The 16,257-nt window shown below is 50.6% G+C and overlaps 7 protein-coding genes across 7 annotated transcripts; 5 read left to right on the forward strand and 2 right to left on the reverse strand.

Annotated features, from left to right (window-relative positions):
* Positions 1–20: 20 nt before the first annotated feature.
* Positions 21–2,384, forward strand: VTN49DRAFT_7598 (uncharacterized protein; the record flags this gene model as incomplete). The annotated part of the gene is made up of 1 exon (XM_069415884.1): positions 21–2,384. One exon carries the CDS (start codon positions 21–23, stop codon positions 2,382–2,384), a length of 2,364 nt encoding a protein of 787 aa, XP_069271959.1.
* Positions 2,385–2,668: 284 nt separating this feature from the next.
* On the forward strand, positions 2,669–6,314 carry VTN49DRAFT_7599 (uncharacterized protein; the record flags this gene model as incomplete). The annotated part of the gene is made up of 17 exons (XM_069415885.1): positions 2,669–2,966; positions 3,026–3,115; positions 3,166–3,532; positions 3,589–3,988; positions 4,048–4,128; positions 4,176–4,235; positions 4,283–4,637; positions 4,693–4,789; positions 4,847–4,936; positions 4,987–5,170; positions 5,218–5,252; positions 5,328–5,409; positions 5,458–5,569; positions 5,630–5,834; positions 5,885–5,923; positions 5,983–6,121; positions 6,189–6,314. 17 exons carry the CDS (start codon positions 2,669–2,671, stop codon positions 6,312–6,314), a joined length of 2,760 nt encoding a protein of 919 aa, XP_069271960.1.
* A 261-nt stretch (positions 6,315–6,575) lies between these two features.
* Positions 6,576–8,643, reverse strand: VTN49DRAFT_7600 (uncharacterized protein; the record flags this gene model as incomplete). Its single annotated transcript, XM_069415888.1, has 2 exons — positions 6,576–8,395; positions 8,454–8,643. The coding sequence occupies 2 exons, from the start codon at positions 8,641–8,643 to the stop codon at positions 6,576–6,578; spliced, it is 2,010 nt and encodes a 669-aa protein (XP_069271961.1).
* An 834-nt stretch (positions 8,644–9,477) lies between these two features.
* Positions 9,478–10,599, forward strand: VTN49DRAFT_7601 (uncharacterized protein; the record flags this gene model as incomplete). Its single annotated transcript, XM_069415889.1, has 3 exons — positions 9,478–9,525; positions 9,585–9,716; positions 9,775–10,599. The coding sequence occupies 3 exons, from the start codon at positions 9,478–9,480 to the stop codon at positions 10,597–10,599; spliced, it is 1,005 nt and encodes a 334-aa protein (XP_069271962.1).
* A 691-nt stretch (positions 10,600–11,290) lies between these two features.
* VTN49DRAFT_7602 (uncharacterized protein) lies at positions 11,291–12,308 on the forward strand (the record flags this gene model as incomplete). Its single annotated transcript, XM_069415890.1, has 2 exons — positions 11,291–11,728; positions 11,796–12,308. The coding sequence occupies 2 exons, from the start codon at positions 11,291–11,293 to the stop codon at positions 12,306–12,308; spliced, it is 951 nt and encodes a 316-aa protein (XP_069271963.1).
* Positions 12,309–12,683: 375 nt separating this feature from the next.
* VTN49DRAFT_7603 (60S ribosomal protein eL6) lies at positions 12,684–13,635 on the reverse strand (the record flags this gene model as incomplete). Its single annotated transcript, XM_069415891.1, has 3 exons — positions 12,684–12,836; positions 12,903–13,238; positions 13,552–13,635. The coding sequence occupies 3 exons, from the start codon at positions 13,633–13,635 to the stop codon at positions 12,684–12,686; spliced, it is 573 nt and encodes a 190-aa protein (XP_069271964.1).
* A 432-nt stretch (positions 13,636–14,067) lies between these two features.
* VTN49DRAFT_7604 (uncharacterized protein) lies at positions 14,068–15,500 on the forward strand (the record flags this gene model as incomplete). The annotated part of the gene is made up of 3 exons (XM_069415892.1): positions 14,068–14,118; positions 14,170–14,726; positions 14,930–15,500. The coding sequence occupies 3 exons, from the start codon at positions 14,068–14,070 to the stop codon at positions 15,498–15,500; spliced, it is 1,179 nt and encodes a 392-aa protein (XP_069271965.1).
* Positions 15,501–16,257: the final 757 nt, after the last annotated feature.

A 16,257-nucleotide genomic window follows, 5' to 3' on the forward strand; every position in this document is an offset into this window, starting at 1 on the left:
CCGCCTTTCGATTGCGAAATATGCACGCGAGACTCAGGCTTGTTCAAGCCCGACTCGGTCGACCGTCGGCGCTCTCCAGAGCGCCAGTGACGGTGAGATCACCACGCCTTTTGCCTTCGGTCATTGCGGCAAATCGCATACTGTCGCCAACCTTTTCAACAACTCGTCACTATGCCAACGGCAGCCGTCCTAACCCACCAGGCGGGACATACCGCATGAATCTGGGCGGCGGAGAAGAGAAGCCAGCATTGGAGCAATACGGTATCGACCTGACAGCGAAGGCCAAGGCCGGAAAGCTCGACCCCGTCATCGGACGTGACGCAGAAATTCATCGCACCATCCAAGTCCTATCCCGGCGCACAAAGAACAATCCTGTGCTCATCGGAGCCGCAGGAACGGGTAAGACAGCGATATTGGAAGGCCTTGCTCAGCGAATCGTTCAAGGGGACGTTCCCGAAAGCGTCAAGAATAAGCGAGTTATCGCATTAGATTTGGGATCGCTTATTGCTGGTGCAAAGTTTCGGGGTGACTTCGAAGAACGGCTAAAAGCGGTGTTGAAGGAGGTGGAGGATGCACAAGGTGGTATTATTCTCTTTATCGATGAGCTGCACACTTTGCTGGGCTTGGGCAAGGCCGAAGGCAGCATTGACGCCAGCAACCTGCTCAAGCCAGCATTGTCTCGTGGCGAACTGCAATGCTGCGGTGCCACGACACTCAATGAATATCGGATGATAGAGAAGGATGTCGCTCTGGCCCGGCGCTTCCAGCCAATCCAAGTCGGCGAGCCGTCGGTTGCGGCCACCATCTCGATCCTCCGAGGAATCAAGAACAAATACGAGGTCCATCATGGTGTTCGAATCACTGATGCCGCGCTGGTTGCGGCTGCCACATACAGCAACCGCTACATCACCGATCGGTTCCTCCCAGATAAGGCGATTGACCTCGTCGACGAAGCGGCATCGGCTTTGCGCCTTCAGCAAGAGTCGAAGCCCGACTCCATTCAGGAGCTGGACCGTGAGATCACCACAATTCAGATTGAGCTCGAATCCCTTCGCAAAGAAACCGACATCACTAGCCGAGAACGCCGACAGAAGTTAGAAGAACGATTGAAACAGAAGCAGGAAGAGGTATCCAAGCTTATGGAAATCTGGAACAAAGAGAAAGAAGAGCTGGATAATATCAAGCGAACAAAAGAAGAGTTGGAAAAGTCCCGCTTTGAGTTGGAAAAGGCACAGCGTGAAGGCGACTACGCTAGGGCTGGTGAATTGCGGTACTCTATCATCCCTGGTCTTGAGGCGAAACTACCGAAAGAAGGCGATGAGGCCAAACCCGGTCAGACGCTCATCCACGACTCAGTAACGGCAGATGATATCGCAAACGTCGTGTCTAGAAGCACCGGCATTCCGGTCACGAAACTCATGGCTGGTGAAGTGGAGAAGTTGATCAAGATGGAAGATACACTACGGCAATCCGTCCGCGGCCAAGATGAAGCCCTTTCTGCAGTTGCGAATGCAGTTCGAATGCAGAGAGCCGGTCTAAGTGGTGAGAACAAGCCATTAGCTTCCTTCATGTTCCTCGGCCCAACGGGTGTTGGAAAGACCGAGCTATGCAAGAAAATGGCAGGCTTTTTGTTCTCCACTGAATCAGCTATGATTCGATTCGACATGAGCGAATTCCAGGAGAAGCACACCGTCAGCCGTCTGATTGGAGCGCCAGCCGGATATGTTGGCTATGAGGATGCCGGCCAACTAACCGAAGCGGTTCGACGCAAGCCGTACGCCGTGGTGCTCTTTGATGAATTTGAGAAGGCCCATCGGGACATCTCCACTCTCTTGCTGCAAGTCCTGGATGAAGGCTTCCTCACCGATTCACAAGGCCACAAGGTCGATTTCAGAAACACCATCATCGTTTTGACATCCAATCTTGGTGCCGACATACTGGCTGGCGCAGACTCTCGCTTCTCTAACATCTCCGAGAACGGCGATGTGTCTCCTGACATGAAGAAGGCCGTCATGGACGTTGTGCAATCATCATATCCGCCCGAGTTCCTCAATCGTATCGATGAATTCATTATTTTCCGACGTCTCTCGCGCGATGCCATTCGAGACATTGTCGACATTCGCCTTCGCGAGCTCCAGTCAAGGCTCGATGACCGACGGATGACCCTCAAGGTGGATGATGATATCAAGGACTGGCTTTGCGACCGTGGGTACGATCCGAAGTACGGTGCTCGACCTCTCAATCGTCTGATCCAGAAGGAGATCGGCAACCGGTTGGCAGATAGGATCATCCGCGGCGAAGTCGCATCTGGGCAAACCGCTCGTGTCAAGTTCAATTCCGACAAGACCGGCCTGGAAGTTGTTCCGGAGCCTTCTCAGTCATGAACTAATGATCTCTGATGGCGTTGCATATTACTGGGGCGTTTTAGGTAGGACATTTGGGTGTTATGCATGAGGGAATTCCTCTTGATGGTTGTATACTACTAATGTCCTGTATTATACTGTACTGATAGAGTTATCATCTCCCTTCAGCTGTATATTATAGAGAATCCACTCACGTGATGATGATCTACTTTCGGAAGGACCAAAAGTTCCTCGCTTCCTGCAGGGAAAAGAGCATCCGACGTCGTGTGAACTCCCCAACTTGCACCATCCTGGCCAACCTCAGCATGGCATCTCCCAGGAGGCGAATTGACACTGTATTCGGCACGCCTCATGAGTCCAGCATCAGGGAAGGTTCTTATGATGCTGCTGAGACTGCTCCCTTTCCCGGGCAAGGTGCTGGAGCACGAAATGTTGAGCCTCACAATATGGAACCTAGTGAGGATGATGACCTTGAACAGGTCGTCATGGCCATAGACATCAAAGAGAGTGGCACAGTGGGCTGCAGTTACTATGTCGCTGCAGAGGAAACCCTATACATTCTCGCTGACGTCCAGCATGGGGGGTTAGAGATTCTCGAAACACGTAAGTATTCATTCAACACGGTTCGAGGCTCCTCTCAGCTCAGTATATGGCTCTCTCAGTGAAGCTGGAAATCAAGCCAACAACGGTTCTCAGCTCGACTCGGGCTGACGATGCCGTAGCAGCACTTCAACAACGGCCAACGTCGAGAGGTAAAACTTGCCGAACCCAAAGTAAGGTTCACACCTAACGGCGTGCATAGAGCTTCCGTTCAATCTTCCCTATCAGCTAGACATTCGTCCTAGTCAAGAATTCAATGCCAAAGCAGCCGCATCCAAATTAGCTGCCTTGCAAACTTCTCCAGACAATTCTGATACAGCTGACTTTCTCGTTCCCGGAAATGGCCTGACACAACACGACGTTACCAATGCCGAAAATACGGGCTTTTCTTTGGACAAAGGCAAACTCCTCCGTCTGGCTGGCTCTATTGACATTGAAAACAAGGTATCTCTAGGATGCGTTGGTGCATTGATAACGTATCTGCAACGACGAAGGACTGAATATACTGGTCCAAACGAGGGAAGATGCGGAATTCGATATTTCAACACCTTCTCCCTCAAAGGAACCATGTGAGTCAACTGGGACGGAACAGTCTGGATTTTATGACTAACACTGTAATGGCCAGGTATATCAGCCCAGAAACACTTTCATCCTTGCAGGTACTCCAGTCTGAGTCTCATCCCAACGCCTTCAACCAGGGGCCCGGAAAGGCCTCCTCTCAGGCAAAGGAGAACTTTTCGCTCTATGGATTGTTTTATCAGCATGCATCAACCTCCCAAGGCAAAGCACGACTGAGGCAGTTTTTCCTTCGCCCCAGTACTCAACTCGAAGTTATCGAAGAGCGTCACTGCATGGTGGACATGTTTCTGCAACCTGCTAATGCCCCTATATTTCAAAGGCTCAGTTCTATCATGAAGAGGATCCGAAATATTCGACCCGTCATGGCGAATCTTCGAAAAGGCCTAAACAGTGGGCGTGGAGCATTTGGAGGCTTAAAAGGCACAGTCTGGGACGCTTTGCTGATTGTATGTCTACAAGCTCAGGTAATCCAAATGCGTATAGGAATATATTTGACAGAGCGCAGTTCTCATTTCATGCAATCGAAATCCGGGAAACGATTCGAGAACTTGCATGGCCACCAGTGTCCGTGTCATTTCGAGATAGGGTACATGCTCGCATCGTGTGATTCAATGTTATGGCTGACAGAAAAAGATCACCGAAGCATTTGATGTCGTAGCTTTTCATCGAGTTGGACGTTTGATACACAAAACGGTAAGGGCCTTGACCCGTGGAAGAGAAAGTCTTATAGATGTGGTAAGGTGGACTTGAAGGAATCCCAAGAACAGCAACGCACTGTTATCAACCCAGGAATCGACCGTGAATTAGATCTTCTCAAAGATAGATATGACGGGCTGGACAGCCTGCTGAGGCAGGTTGCTCTTGACATCGCATCTACTATTCCCGGAGACCTGGAAATTGATGTAAACGTCATTTATTTCCCTCAGATTGGCTTCAACATCGCCATTCCTTTCAACGAAAATGGAGATGCGGCGTATAGCGGAGATGGTGAAGGCTGGGAGCGGATCTTCACGACAGAAAATCGAGTGTATTTCAAAGACTCTCGAATGAGGGAGATGGATGAAACTATGGGAGACATATATGGCATGATCTGCGGTAAGACCTATCCCTATATTTTTTTTTCTCTCTGGTTATTGAACAACATACGTAGAAAGGGAGATTGAGCTCGCACATGAGCTCGTGCAAGAGGTGCTGGCATACGAGAGGACGCTTTCTGAGGCTTCTGATCTCTGTGGGGAGCTGGACTGGTAAGCTTTGGTGCAGCATATATGCTTTATTCTTGCTGTTGAGGTGGAATATCCCAGTTATCTTGCCATGGCAAAGACTGCTAGCATTTACCGATTCACACGTCCACGAATGTGTCGAGAGAATATCATTCGAATCAGAGGCGGCCGGTAACATCACTGTTCTCCAACAACCAACTGGTCCATTCTGACCCGTCAAGGCATCCACTTCAGGAACTGATTGTCCCCTCCTTTATACCCAATGATACTGATCTCCAAGGTGGTCCAATGATTTCCAAAGATGACTTTGAGGATCAGACATCTGAGGGAGTGACACTTCCGAGCCCTAGCATGCTTCTGTTAACAGGACCGAATTATTCGGGGAAAAGCATTTACATGAAGCAGGTATTGCTTTTTGGTTCCAGTTGATGGCGCCTTCTCATGATTTCCAGGTTGCTTTAATTGTTCTCTTGGCACATATTGGCAGGTAAGAAATAATAGTCTCTCAGTGCATGCTGTATCTGCATTCAGTGCCTTGATCTTCCTGTGCTGATTGGCAAAGTTTCGTCCCAGCACAGAGTGCAGAAATAGGAATCACTGACAAGGTTCTGACTCGTATCACCACCCCAGAGACAGTGTCAAAAGTAGGTTACCTGGAAGCTATTGCTCGGGGCGTCATTGACGCTTCGTAGATCCAGAGCACTTTCATGATTGACCTCCAACAAGTCTCATTAATTTTAAAACTTGCGACTCGTCAAAGCCTCGTCATTATAGACGAGTTTGGCAAAGGCACCGATCTTAGCGGTCAGAACACAGTTATATCGGAATGATATCTTGTACAAACCATCTGACAATGAAGTACAGACGGTACCGGTCTAGCTTGCGGGGTGTTTGAACATCTTCTCAAATTGGACGACGACAGGCCTAAAGTACTCGCTGCTACGCATTTTCATGAGATTTTTGAACATGGATTTCTTCGTCCCAGCCCATATTTGGCTTTCGGCCATATGGAAATCCGGGTGGACAAAGATGCTCATGATGATGCAGATCAAGTGACTTACCTCTACAAGTTCGACAAAGCTCGCGAATTGCTGGTGATTCGAGACTAATAGCGCGCAGTTTCTTACCCGGAAGAAGCAACCAGAGTTTTGGAACCTTGTATGGACCGTCCCCATCTTCCTGCCTAGTGATCAGTTGGCTAAGAAGGAATGACCCAGTTGCGCTGCCACGAATGGAATCGACCCTGCCATAATCGCCAGGGCAAATGAGCTGGCTGCTCTTGCGTCTCGAGGAGAAAATTTAGTAGCAGCATGTGCAAAATTGTCCAAAACAGAGAAAGCTACCCTCGAAAATGCGGTAGGAATAATAATCCGGGGTTGACCCCTTGTGTGATTAGGGTTGCGCTTAACAATCACGGTCTCAGGAAGCGATTGCTCGAAAGTTTCTCGAGATGGACTTCACCAGTGCAGGTGAAATTGATTCTCAGGATATCAGGCAAGAGCTGGGACGGTTGCTCTTCTATGAGACCGGCAATTCTACTGGAGTTTAAGCGATCGTTTATCGTTATCTCGTAGCATCTAAAAGCATGCAAGTTCATTTAGCCGACGGGCATATGCGTGATATGGTTTCTTAGAAGCAGCCCGGCAAGTCGGAGGTTTCCAATGTGCATATAGCATCATCCTTAGAAAATGCATCAATTACCAACAATGAGCCTGGCACATCCCTCATCGATGTATCATATGAACGCAGATGAAACCCTTTGCAGCCAATGTTTATATACAATAAAAATACCAAATAACAAATGCAATCATCAGAGCTTAACACTCTTGACGAGATTCTTCTTGATACCGGTGAGCTCACCACCATATCCACCGGGACCTTCACCACCCTTGTACACTGGCCGGATACTCGGCAGCCTCTTCTTCTTCTTCTCGAACTTCTTCCTCTTCTTGACACGTGGGTTGCGGTTCTCCTTGCTGCGTTTGGGCGCCAGACCTTTGTTCTTCTGGATCTGGTACGTGATAGCACGCTTCCCATCTGGGCCGATCTCCTCGACCTCCTCCACCTGAGCACCTTGTCGGGCGGCTTCGGCGTAGGCCTCTGCGCGGCTCTGCTTCTCGGCCTTGCGTTGCTGGCGACGCGCGGCAACCATGTCGTAGTAATCCTCTTCGTCGCTGCTGCCACTAGCGTCATTCTTCGACAAACTTTCGCCTCGGAGCTGTGCAGCGACCCGACGATCTTCCTCGTCGTCTGAGTCGTTGCCGAGTTGCTCGCGTGCAGTCGCGGGTTGTCGGCCGCGCTTCTCCGCCTCGGCATTGAGACGTGCCTGGCGATCCTTGATCCGTTCGCGATAGGGCAGGTCTTGATCACCGCCGGCGTCGCGGCTGGCAGCGCTGCGCTTGTTGGCCTTTTGCGCGATCTGGGAGGTGTAGAAACGCAGAGAGCGCTTCTTCTTGGCTTTCTCCTCCGCTTCGTGGGCTGTAAGGCCATCCTCGTCGCCAAAATCGGATCCGTCGTCCTTCTTCTCCGCTGCTTGCTTCTTGGTCTTGCTTGGTTTCTTTTTAATCAACTCTGGCAGGTCGGCCAGTTCCTCTTCCGCTTTGCGGATCTTCTCGGCACGACGGCGTTCCGCCTCTGCTAGTGCCGCTTGTGCTGCACGTTCCTCGCGGGTCAATTTCTTCGAACGTTTCACCTTTGGTTTCTCAACTTGCTCCTCTTCTCCAGGCGAAGGAGCAGATTCGGCAACTTCATCATTCTCTCCCTCGCTCTCGATGGTAGTCGACTCGGCCGGTTCGGATTCGGTCTGATCCTTGACGCTTTCCCACAGTTTCTTGCATTTCACCAATGATTGCATAATCGGATGGGCGCGAAGTTCAGTCGGTGGCATGGCAATCACTTTCTCTTCCCCATTTTCCGAGGAGGACGTCAAAAGCGTCAGATACATACTTATTGATCCTAGATAAGCTGACAGAGCACGGAACTTGGTCACAACGATCGGCGGTGGTCTTGTGTAATCGGTAATCGTTCGTTGGGCCTCTTCCGCCGCGGCCGACAGTTCTTTGTATGTAGGTTCGAGATCGACCAAATCTTTTGCCAACGGTTCAAACTCTGGATATCTCGACTTTAGGAGCTTTAGTTTCTCCCCGGGTCCCATGTCCTCTGGAATTTCCAGTTGTGGTAGGACTTCGGTGACCACACCATCTACGCCTTCCGGCCTTGTGTCATCGGCTGTTTGATCGAAGTCGTCGATGCCGAAATCGGCCTCCTTCATAGCCTTGAGCTGCTTCTTCTGCAGCTTCTTTGCTTCCTCTTCCTCTTCCAACGCGTCGGCTTCCGTCTCGATGGTATCGGCATTGTAAAAGTCCTTCTTCGAAGAGCCCCAGGCTCCAATGCCTTCTTCCTCCTCTTCTTCGTCTTCATCATCGTCGGCGGCGGCCGATTTGGATTTCGACGCAGTCCCTTGTTTCGATTTGGAAGCCTTGCGCGACGGCAATTCATCTTCGTCTCCAAAATCCACACCATCGTCTACGTCCTCCTCCTCATCTAGCTCGTCATCTTCGTCTTCTTCACTTTCGGAGGATGTTGACTCGTAGCCGAAGACTTCTTCATCGGATGGCTCGAAGAATTTCTCTGCGGGGAAGAACAGTCAGCAAACTACAAGAGGCTGATTCGCAGCAATGATCCCAACCATCTTCGTCAAGTTTTCTCCTCCGCTTGGCTTCCGGGCCCTCCTCTAACAAAATCTGATCGCGACCGGCCATGAACTCATCTTCTGAATCCTCGAAGGTCTCATTGATGTCAAACTTCGACTCCAGTCCCGCATCTGCGTTTGATGATGATTTGCCGGACCGGCCACTGGCCTTTCTTTTCCTCGCCATTTTGTGAAATTCGAGCCGTTATCAGAAGTAAAATGCAGTCAACAACCCTAAAGCAACTGCTGTCGATAACCATCTGCCAGATTTTCTCCAAAAATTGCCGGAGATGTCACTGACCGCCTCCTTAATCTGGATTAGTGCGATGATGAACCAACAAGGTCTTCACTGTAATTTTGCTTTGGTTAGGCCGTCTACGAAGGACAGTTCTATTATTGGACGGCTGCAGAGTCCGCCTCTGATTACGTGAGCAGCTTAAGCGAACATGCGCTTTTCTCCGTCTGCACAACCACTTTTCTCTGTTCCTTCCTCGAAAGCCTTCACTCACCAAAGCTGTCGGTGCAAGATGGTTTTCCTGATACAGTAGAACCTCGTCATAACGAATCCCTCTATATGCCGAATCGATCGCTTGCCAAAAGTTGTTTGCCCATAATAATAACGAACTTTAGCGCTACAAAGGATTCGTTGGTTATTAGTTAACCACAGTATTACCTAACCTACATGTTGATGTAACGGGAAAAATTTCAATGAAAATCCGAAATTTGAAGTTCAAAATCCAGCTCTAACTGTCTTCGACTGAATTTGCAGTAACTAGAATTTCAAACTACACCGTACGGGTACGGTGCTAACTCGTAGATCGAGATTCACGAGTGATGAATCAGGATTGATGGTTCGTGAATATAAGTCCACTTCCAGAGAAAGCAACCGCGACGAGGATCGTGACTCCTCAAATGTGACTGAGTGAGAAATCACGATCCCCAACTCAAAATCCTCATGGCTTCCACAGCAGTGATCACAGGAGCTTCAATTCTTCTTGCTGTATCTTTAGCAAGTGTCATCATGCGGTTGTTTGGTTTCGGTTCCAATCAATTTCCTGTCAATGGCAAGGTACGTGGAATAACAAAGATCATTGTCTCCTAAAAACTCGCATTCTCACAGATCACTAGACCGTGCTGATCACCGGGGGGTCGGAGGGAATGGGCCGGTCAGCTGCCATCCAGCTGGCCAAAAAGGGAGCAAATGTGGTGATCGTATCTCGCTCGCGGGAAAAGCTGGCGGCTGCGATCGCAGACATCGAGGTATCCCTCCACATGTGAAGACTGACCCCACCAAACGTCGCTGATTTAGAGGTCGTAGGCCGCCGCTGTCAATCCTGACAAGCAACGGTTCCATTACATTAGCGCCGACTTAACCAATGCCAGCGATGCCGAGCGGATCATTGAAGAGACAACACAATGGAATAATGGCGTGCCTCCAGACGTGGTATGGTGTTGTGCAGGGTTTTGCCAGCCTGGATTCTTTATCGACCTTCCTATCCAAACGCATCGAGATCAAATGGATACGGTGTATTGGACCGCCGCATACACAGCTCACGCGACGCTCAAACGTTGGCTGGCACCCGTCTCCCCGGGCAGTTCATCGACTGCGTCAACACCGAGGCACATGATCTTCACTGCGTCGATTCTGTCCTTCTGGCCCCTTGCTGGGTATGGTCCCTATGCGCCTGCCAAAGCAGCAATGCGCGGTCTAGCCGATGTCCTAGTACAAGAAATTGAAATGTATAACGGTGCTCGTCGGAACAAGCAGAACCCTGCACCTGCTGCCGATGTCAGAATACATATCGTCTTCCCCATGGGCATCCTGAGCCCTGGCTACGAGAATGAACAGAAACTCAAGCCCGAGCTTACGAAGATTCTGGAAGGTGCTGACGAGCCACAAACCCCCGATAAAGTGGCAGAAGTCGCCATCAAAGGGTTAGAGCGTGGTGATTACCAGATCGTGACCGCGCCCTTGGCACACCTGGTACGGGGGTCGGCTCTCGGGCCCAGTCCCCGGAACAATTTCTTGTTTGACACTGTGGCCGCCTGGCTGGCCAATTTGGTGGCTCTCTTTGCAATTCCCGACTTGAGTGGGAAGGCGTTCAAGTACGGAAAGAAGGGTATTTCGGGAACCGGCAAATGAGCTTGTCTATTCGTACAGTATACCCCTCTAGTTTATTCTGCTAGTGGAAGTACTCGATGGAATACTATTTTTAATGATCCATGTGAGCTGTTGAACATCCTGGGGCTTGAAGAAAAGGATTACACAAAAGCTCGCGGATAGGGTCGGCGCCATACGGAGACCGTGAAGACCCAAGTGACTCCGCCATATTTCCGGTCTTACGGGATGGTAACGTATATTCTTTGCCCAACCATAATTCCACGAGGCGCTCCAAGATTCAAAAGCGAGGCACTTTCATGTGTTGCAGCTGCTGTGGACGGTGGTAAGAACAATGCAGTTCAATTAAGTCTTTAGGCACCGAAAGGTACCTGACTAATCCAGATCCAGTTAGCGTCAGTTACGGAGTACTCGTACATTTCCCGGATAAAAGATGTTCCGGAGTTCTGGTCATCCGAGTAATGACGTCGGCTATCCTGCTAGAACTGCTTAAAACTTGGACAGATAGCGCTCTTCTACTTTTTGCCCGCAACGGCTACTATCGGCATCACTATCTGTTCAATGTATATTATTATTGACTTCATGCTAATCCCTTAAACTAGGTCTCATGTACTTCAGGAAACCGGACCTGATTCGAGAGCCGGTTTCCTCAGCGATACAGCAGTGTCACCATTGCTTACGTTTGGACTATCGAGTGCTGACAACATAGATCACCATGTTATATCTATTTCCCTTTACCACCAGTCTCAACTTTCTCTTCTTCTGGCTGACATGGACTACACTGGTCCTGTCTCATTCGCCGCTGCGAGTCGAGCTGTTCGGCACAGCAGCTACTCGTCTCCTCTTCTACCTCTTTCCGTCCACACTGTTTTTCGTTTTCGATGTGCTATTCCCGTCAGCCTCTGCGTCGATCAAAGCGCAGGGTCAGATCGCCTTGCCAACAGGTCATAAACGGCGCAAGCTCGGTGGAACGGAGATCTGGATTGCGGCTTGGTCTATTCTAAATATCATCCTCAGCATTTCTGCTCAGGCGATAGTTGAATATACGTTGACTAAGATACTGCGCGTCAAAAGTGCGATTAAAGTCTCTGTGCGGTTGCCCTATCCGTGGGCTCTGTTGGTAGACCTTGTGCGTGGATTCATCCTGAGAGAGGTGTGTCACTTTTCTCTGGAAAGACTTTATGGCGGGCTTCTGACTTCTCATTTTCTTCGGAGGGTAGGTTTTGACTTATGTTTTGCATCGATTTATCCTGCACAATCCACGGTTCCATCTTGCACATGCCCACCAAGTTTGGTATCATTCCCTGCGTGCTCCGTGGCCACTCACATGCCACTATGATCATCCGATCGCCCATTTCATCTGGAAGTTTATTCCAGTGTACCTTCCGGCTGCCATATTTCGCTTTCATATGATTACATACATGGTTTTTGTTGCTGTAGTGTCCCTGGAAGAGGTCATCTCTCATTGCGGCTATGCTTCTGTACCAGCGGGATTCCTTCTGGGCCGAGTCGCACGGCGGGCCGATCTTCATGTGATCAGTGGGGGGGAAGGCAACTACAGCATCTGGGGAATGCTTGATTGGCTGGGCGGCTCGACAATTGAAGTGCGCACAGAGGATACGCCCGAGGAATCGGAAGTCGAAGTCGAGGAGGCGATCCGTCGGGCAGTAGAGGAATCGAAAAGACGGGTTACTCAACCACGAAACAGAACGAGAAGACGGAAGGATCTATGATATGTATGATGACGTTGGATGATTGGATATACCGTTTGTCATTTTCAGCTGTGTATCATATGGTCCAAGACTAGATTCCGGCATGACACTAATAGTAACATCGTATATAGGATAGAACCGCAGTGGCAATCATGGACCACACTTTGTCCCATCCAGGAAGCCTTTATTGTTCCCATTCTTCCAAAGTAATGACGTACATACACGGAAACGCCAGAACTCTTCCTCTTTCTACTGGACGACAGTCTTCCATTTTTGTTGAATTTGTTTATCACCATTAAAGGACATTGTGAAGTTGCACATTCATCGCAACCAGCCTTCTCAGCCGGTGGTGAAGACCATAACCACAAAGGACCCCTCCCTCAACCGTTCGACCGTCTACCAGCGCATCTCGTGGGGCTTGTCACCCTTCCGGAGGTAGAAGCTGGTGGCGAGGTAGCTGCCGAGGAATGGCTCCTTCTTGATGTTGGCCAGGAGGGCCTGGTCGATGGCCTTCTGGTCTGCGGCCCGGGAGCTGGCGACCTTCTTCTTCTGTTCAACAGGCATTCGTTAGTCTTATCATCCCAGTAGCAATTTTGATGTATAGGAGAATCGTACCTCAGGCTTCTCGCCCTGCTGGAAGAAAGCCTCCTCTGTCTTCTTCTCCTTGCTCTTCTCCTTGGTGAAGTAGTCCGGCGCGGATACCTTCTCCAGGGTCTGCTCGTCAATTCCCGACAGGTCGACGCGGGCGCTGGTGGCAATCACGTAGCGGTGGTTGACTCTTCGGAGCGGCACGCCGTTGATCTTGAACGGGCCCGTCACCAGGAGGACACCCTGGGACAGGTGCTTGAGGAGCACAACCCGCTTGCCGCGGAAGCGGCCAGCCAGCAGAATCAGGACAGCTCCGGGCTGCAGGCTTTCTCGGAGCTTGGTCGGGCGGATAGACTTGCGCACCTGTTCGCAGGAGGTCTTGTTAGCCATGAACTCTCAACACTCATCCCCAATTCCTCTTCCTCCATGATAGAGACGGTGTACGACAACACGTTCTGCCCGGAATATGGTCATTGCTTAAGCAGCACGGATTCCAATTGTATTAGGCTGCTCCCTCTCCAATGTATGCGCCCATTGACCCCGGCAACCGGTCCCGTTGCCAGCTCAGCAGCATGATCCAGCTTCGCGCATGACCACATTCCTCACAAAACGGTCGTCCGCACCCAAATTCAACGATAGTTCGACAGGAAAAATGAGAAAGAGTAAGGTCACTGACTTTCTTCGGTTGCGGATCATCTTCCACCGGATACCACTTCTGGGCGGGCTTCGTCCCCGACTGCGTCGTCGCGTCGCTCGACATTTTGGGCGGTGTGTGACGAAGACCCTGTCTGTAGAGGTTGGCTGGGAGTTGTCGACGGAGGTGGTGGTTTGAATTGTGGTTTGACTGGACTTCGACGTTTTTGGTGCGGCCCTCGGCGGGAAAACGATCTCAGGGTTTGTGGGCACGCATAGCCCTATCTCTTAACCGAATTGCGCTAGTGCGGATTTGGCGGGTACACGCCAAGACTAGAGGAGTCGATACAAGCCAGAAGCGTAGTGGCCTCGAGAATACGGGACACCACAGCATCCCTCCAGTGCAGCCAGAGCTTCAAAACATCACCGTTTGACTGACGTACATTGTTGGTTGACTTGGCCGATCGCGCGTCTCTCCTTTGTCAACCTTCTCTCTGCTACCGAAGGGACTTTTTCTTGCCTTTTATCACCAGATCTTCACTGCTACTGGCATTGCGCAATGTCAATAGTTCCAATTATCACCTTCAAGGCCGGGATCTGCGACCTTGACGTGAGTGCAGGTTCCCATCGTTTGGATTTCTGCAGCTAACCCTCCTGGCAGACCTCGGTCACCCCAGCCCGAGTAAAACCCCGACAGACACCCGGGTACATCTACTTGTACTCCGAAGATGAACTGGTCCATTTCTGCTGGCGCCCTCGCTCGGCACCCGTCACAGAGCCTGAACTCGATTTGGTGATGGTCCCAACCGATGGCTCATTTACACCGTACGAACCAACGCAATCAGGCGCCCAGGCCTCCATCAGAGGCCGCATTTTTGTCCTCAAGTTCTCCTCGAGTTCGCAACGATACCTTTTCTGGCTGCAAGCAAAGAGCCAGCACGAAAGAGGCGACCCCAATTGGTTCAGTCCAAGAGATCGCAAACTCGGCGAGATTGTCAATAGTCTACTGCAGGGAGAGGAAATTGACGTTCAACGAGAGATTGCAAACCTCCCCCGCGGCGGCGGTGGGGGTGGCGGCGATGAAGACGAGCCCATGCAGGACGTGAGACGCGCCAGCACGGCAAGCAGGAGCGGTGGAGCGGGCTTTGATGCAACTGGAGGAGATGTTCGGGAAGAAGGCGAGGAATCCCGCGAGGGCGGTGCGGACGGTGGTCGAGCGTAGGTATATCTCTCTGAAACCGGGTGTTTTCCATATGCCTCGTCTGCCAGGCGGACTCCTCCAGGCGCTCCACGAGAGCAGCAACCGTCACATTTTAATTAGAAAGAGAGAGGCAGAACCCAGAGTCCAAAATGGCATTTCTGCGCGTATATGGAGTATCCGCGTAAGATCTGAGCTTCGCTAATATCAGCTACTCGACCAGGGCAACCACGGCGCCGCCAACGGATCCCTCCGCCGTCGTCCAAGGCCTTCTGCAGTCCCTTCAAAATCAAAATATCCCATCCCAACCCCAAGAATACTTGTTTACTACTCTCGCCGATCTTCTCTCCCCATCGTCGACAGTACCCATGGTCGATGCCGCAGACGATGCCATCGTTGACCATCTCCTGAACTTCCTTCCCCCGTCCCTGATCCTGTTCTCCCAAGACATTGACGAGTCGGCTGCCGAAGTCAATGCTGAAACGGCCGAGGCCGTGATGATGTCATTGAGTCTAGATCAAAAGAAGGATATCCTACGCCGTGTCCTCCGATCTCCCCAGTTCACCCAGAGTCTGGGCAGCTTGACAGTGGCCCTACGAGAAGGTGGGCTGCCGAGCATCAGTGAAGCACTCAAGATTCCGATCGAGAACGGAGGGTTTGTACGTGGCGGAGGTGTGCCTCTTGGTGGCGGACACGCCGTCGAAGCGTTCCTCGAAGGCGTTCGCAAACAGGTGACAGAGCAAGAACCTCAGGACAAACCTCAGGAGGGCAGTGAAAGAATGCAGACTGACTAACACTGTCCACTGGGGGCCAGCGGTGCACGACCTATGTACATACAGCGGGATTCCGATCGATTTAATGAGATAATAGATCGGCTAGAGGACAGTATTGTCACTTATAATCCCTTACTGACCTTTTCTTCCCTCCTATCCCGCTGTTAGTAAAGAATAGAACGTAGCATGTGATTCTTCGACGTACCTACCTCTTGGGGTAAGTTGAGCAGAACTCCTACGCGTAATTTCACCGTTAAGATTGCCCAATACAGCTAGCAGGTGCCTCATAAGGTAATGAACTAACCGAGTCTGGTAATTAACTGATCCCCAGGCGGTGGTTAGGATTGAATCCTCCACAATCCAGAGGATCCCACACAGACCATAAACAGCAATACTTGATGGACCATTCTCGTAGTCATATACGGAGTATATCCTTGCCTCTACGGACTGTCCTAACTGGAGCCTGAAGGAGAGTAGGCACTCCATAAGTTATTTTTGGAGAGTTTTGTATCAAAATTGTAACAGCCACGTAATTCACGTGAAATTGCAGCTTCTGTGAGAGGTTAAGCCTATGAAATACGGGTCCAACACCCCACAGTCAATCCGGATTGCAGCCAACGGTAGATAAATTTCGGAGATATGCTAGCCGATTTTAAAATAATCTGACTAAATTCAGTTAGTCTATTTTACGTAAACGTGGCTAGTGCTGTTTCATCGAGGCTGGAGCTAGTCTCATCTGCGGCTGACGGCTGTACGCGCAAATGGCCAAAAGGTTGTA

The sequence above is a fragment of the Thermomyces lanuginosus genome (genome assembly GCF_041956635.1).
Source record: "Thermomyces lanuginosus strain ATCC 200065 unplaced genomic scaffold VTN49scaffold_7, whole genome shotgun sequence".
Lineage (NCBI taxonomy): Eukaryota > Fungi > Ascomycota > Eurotiomycetes > Eurotiales > Trichocomaceae > Thermomyces > Thermomyces lanuginosus.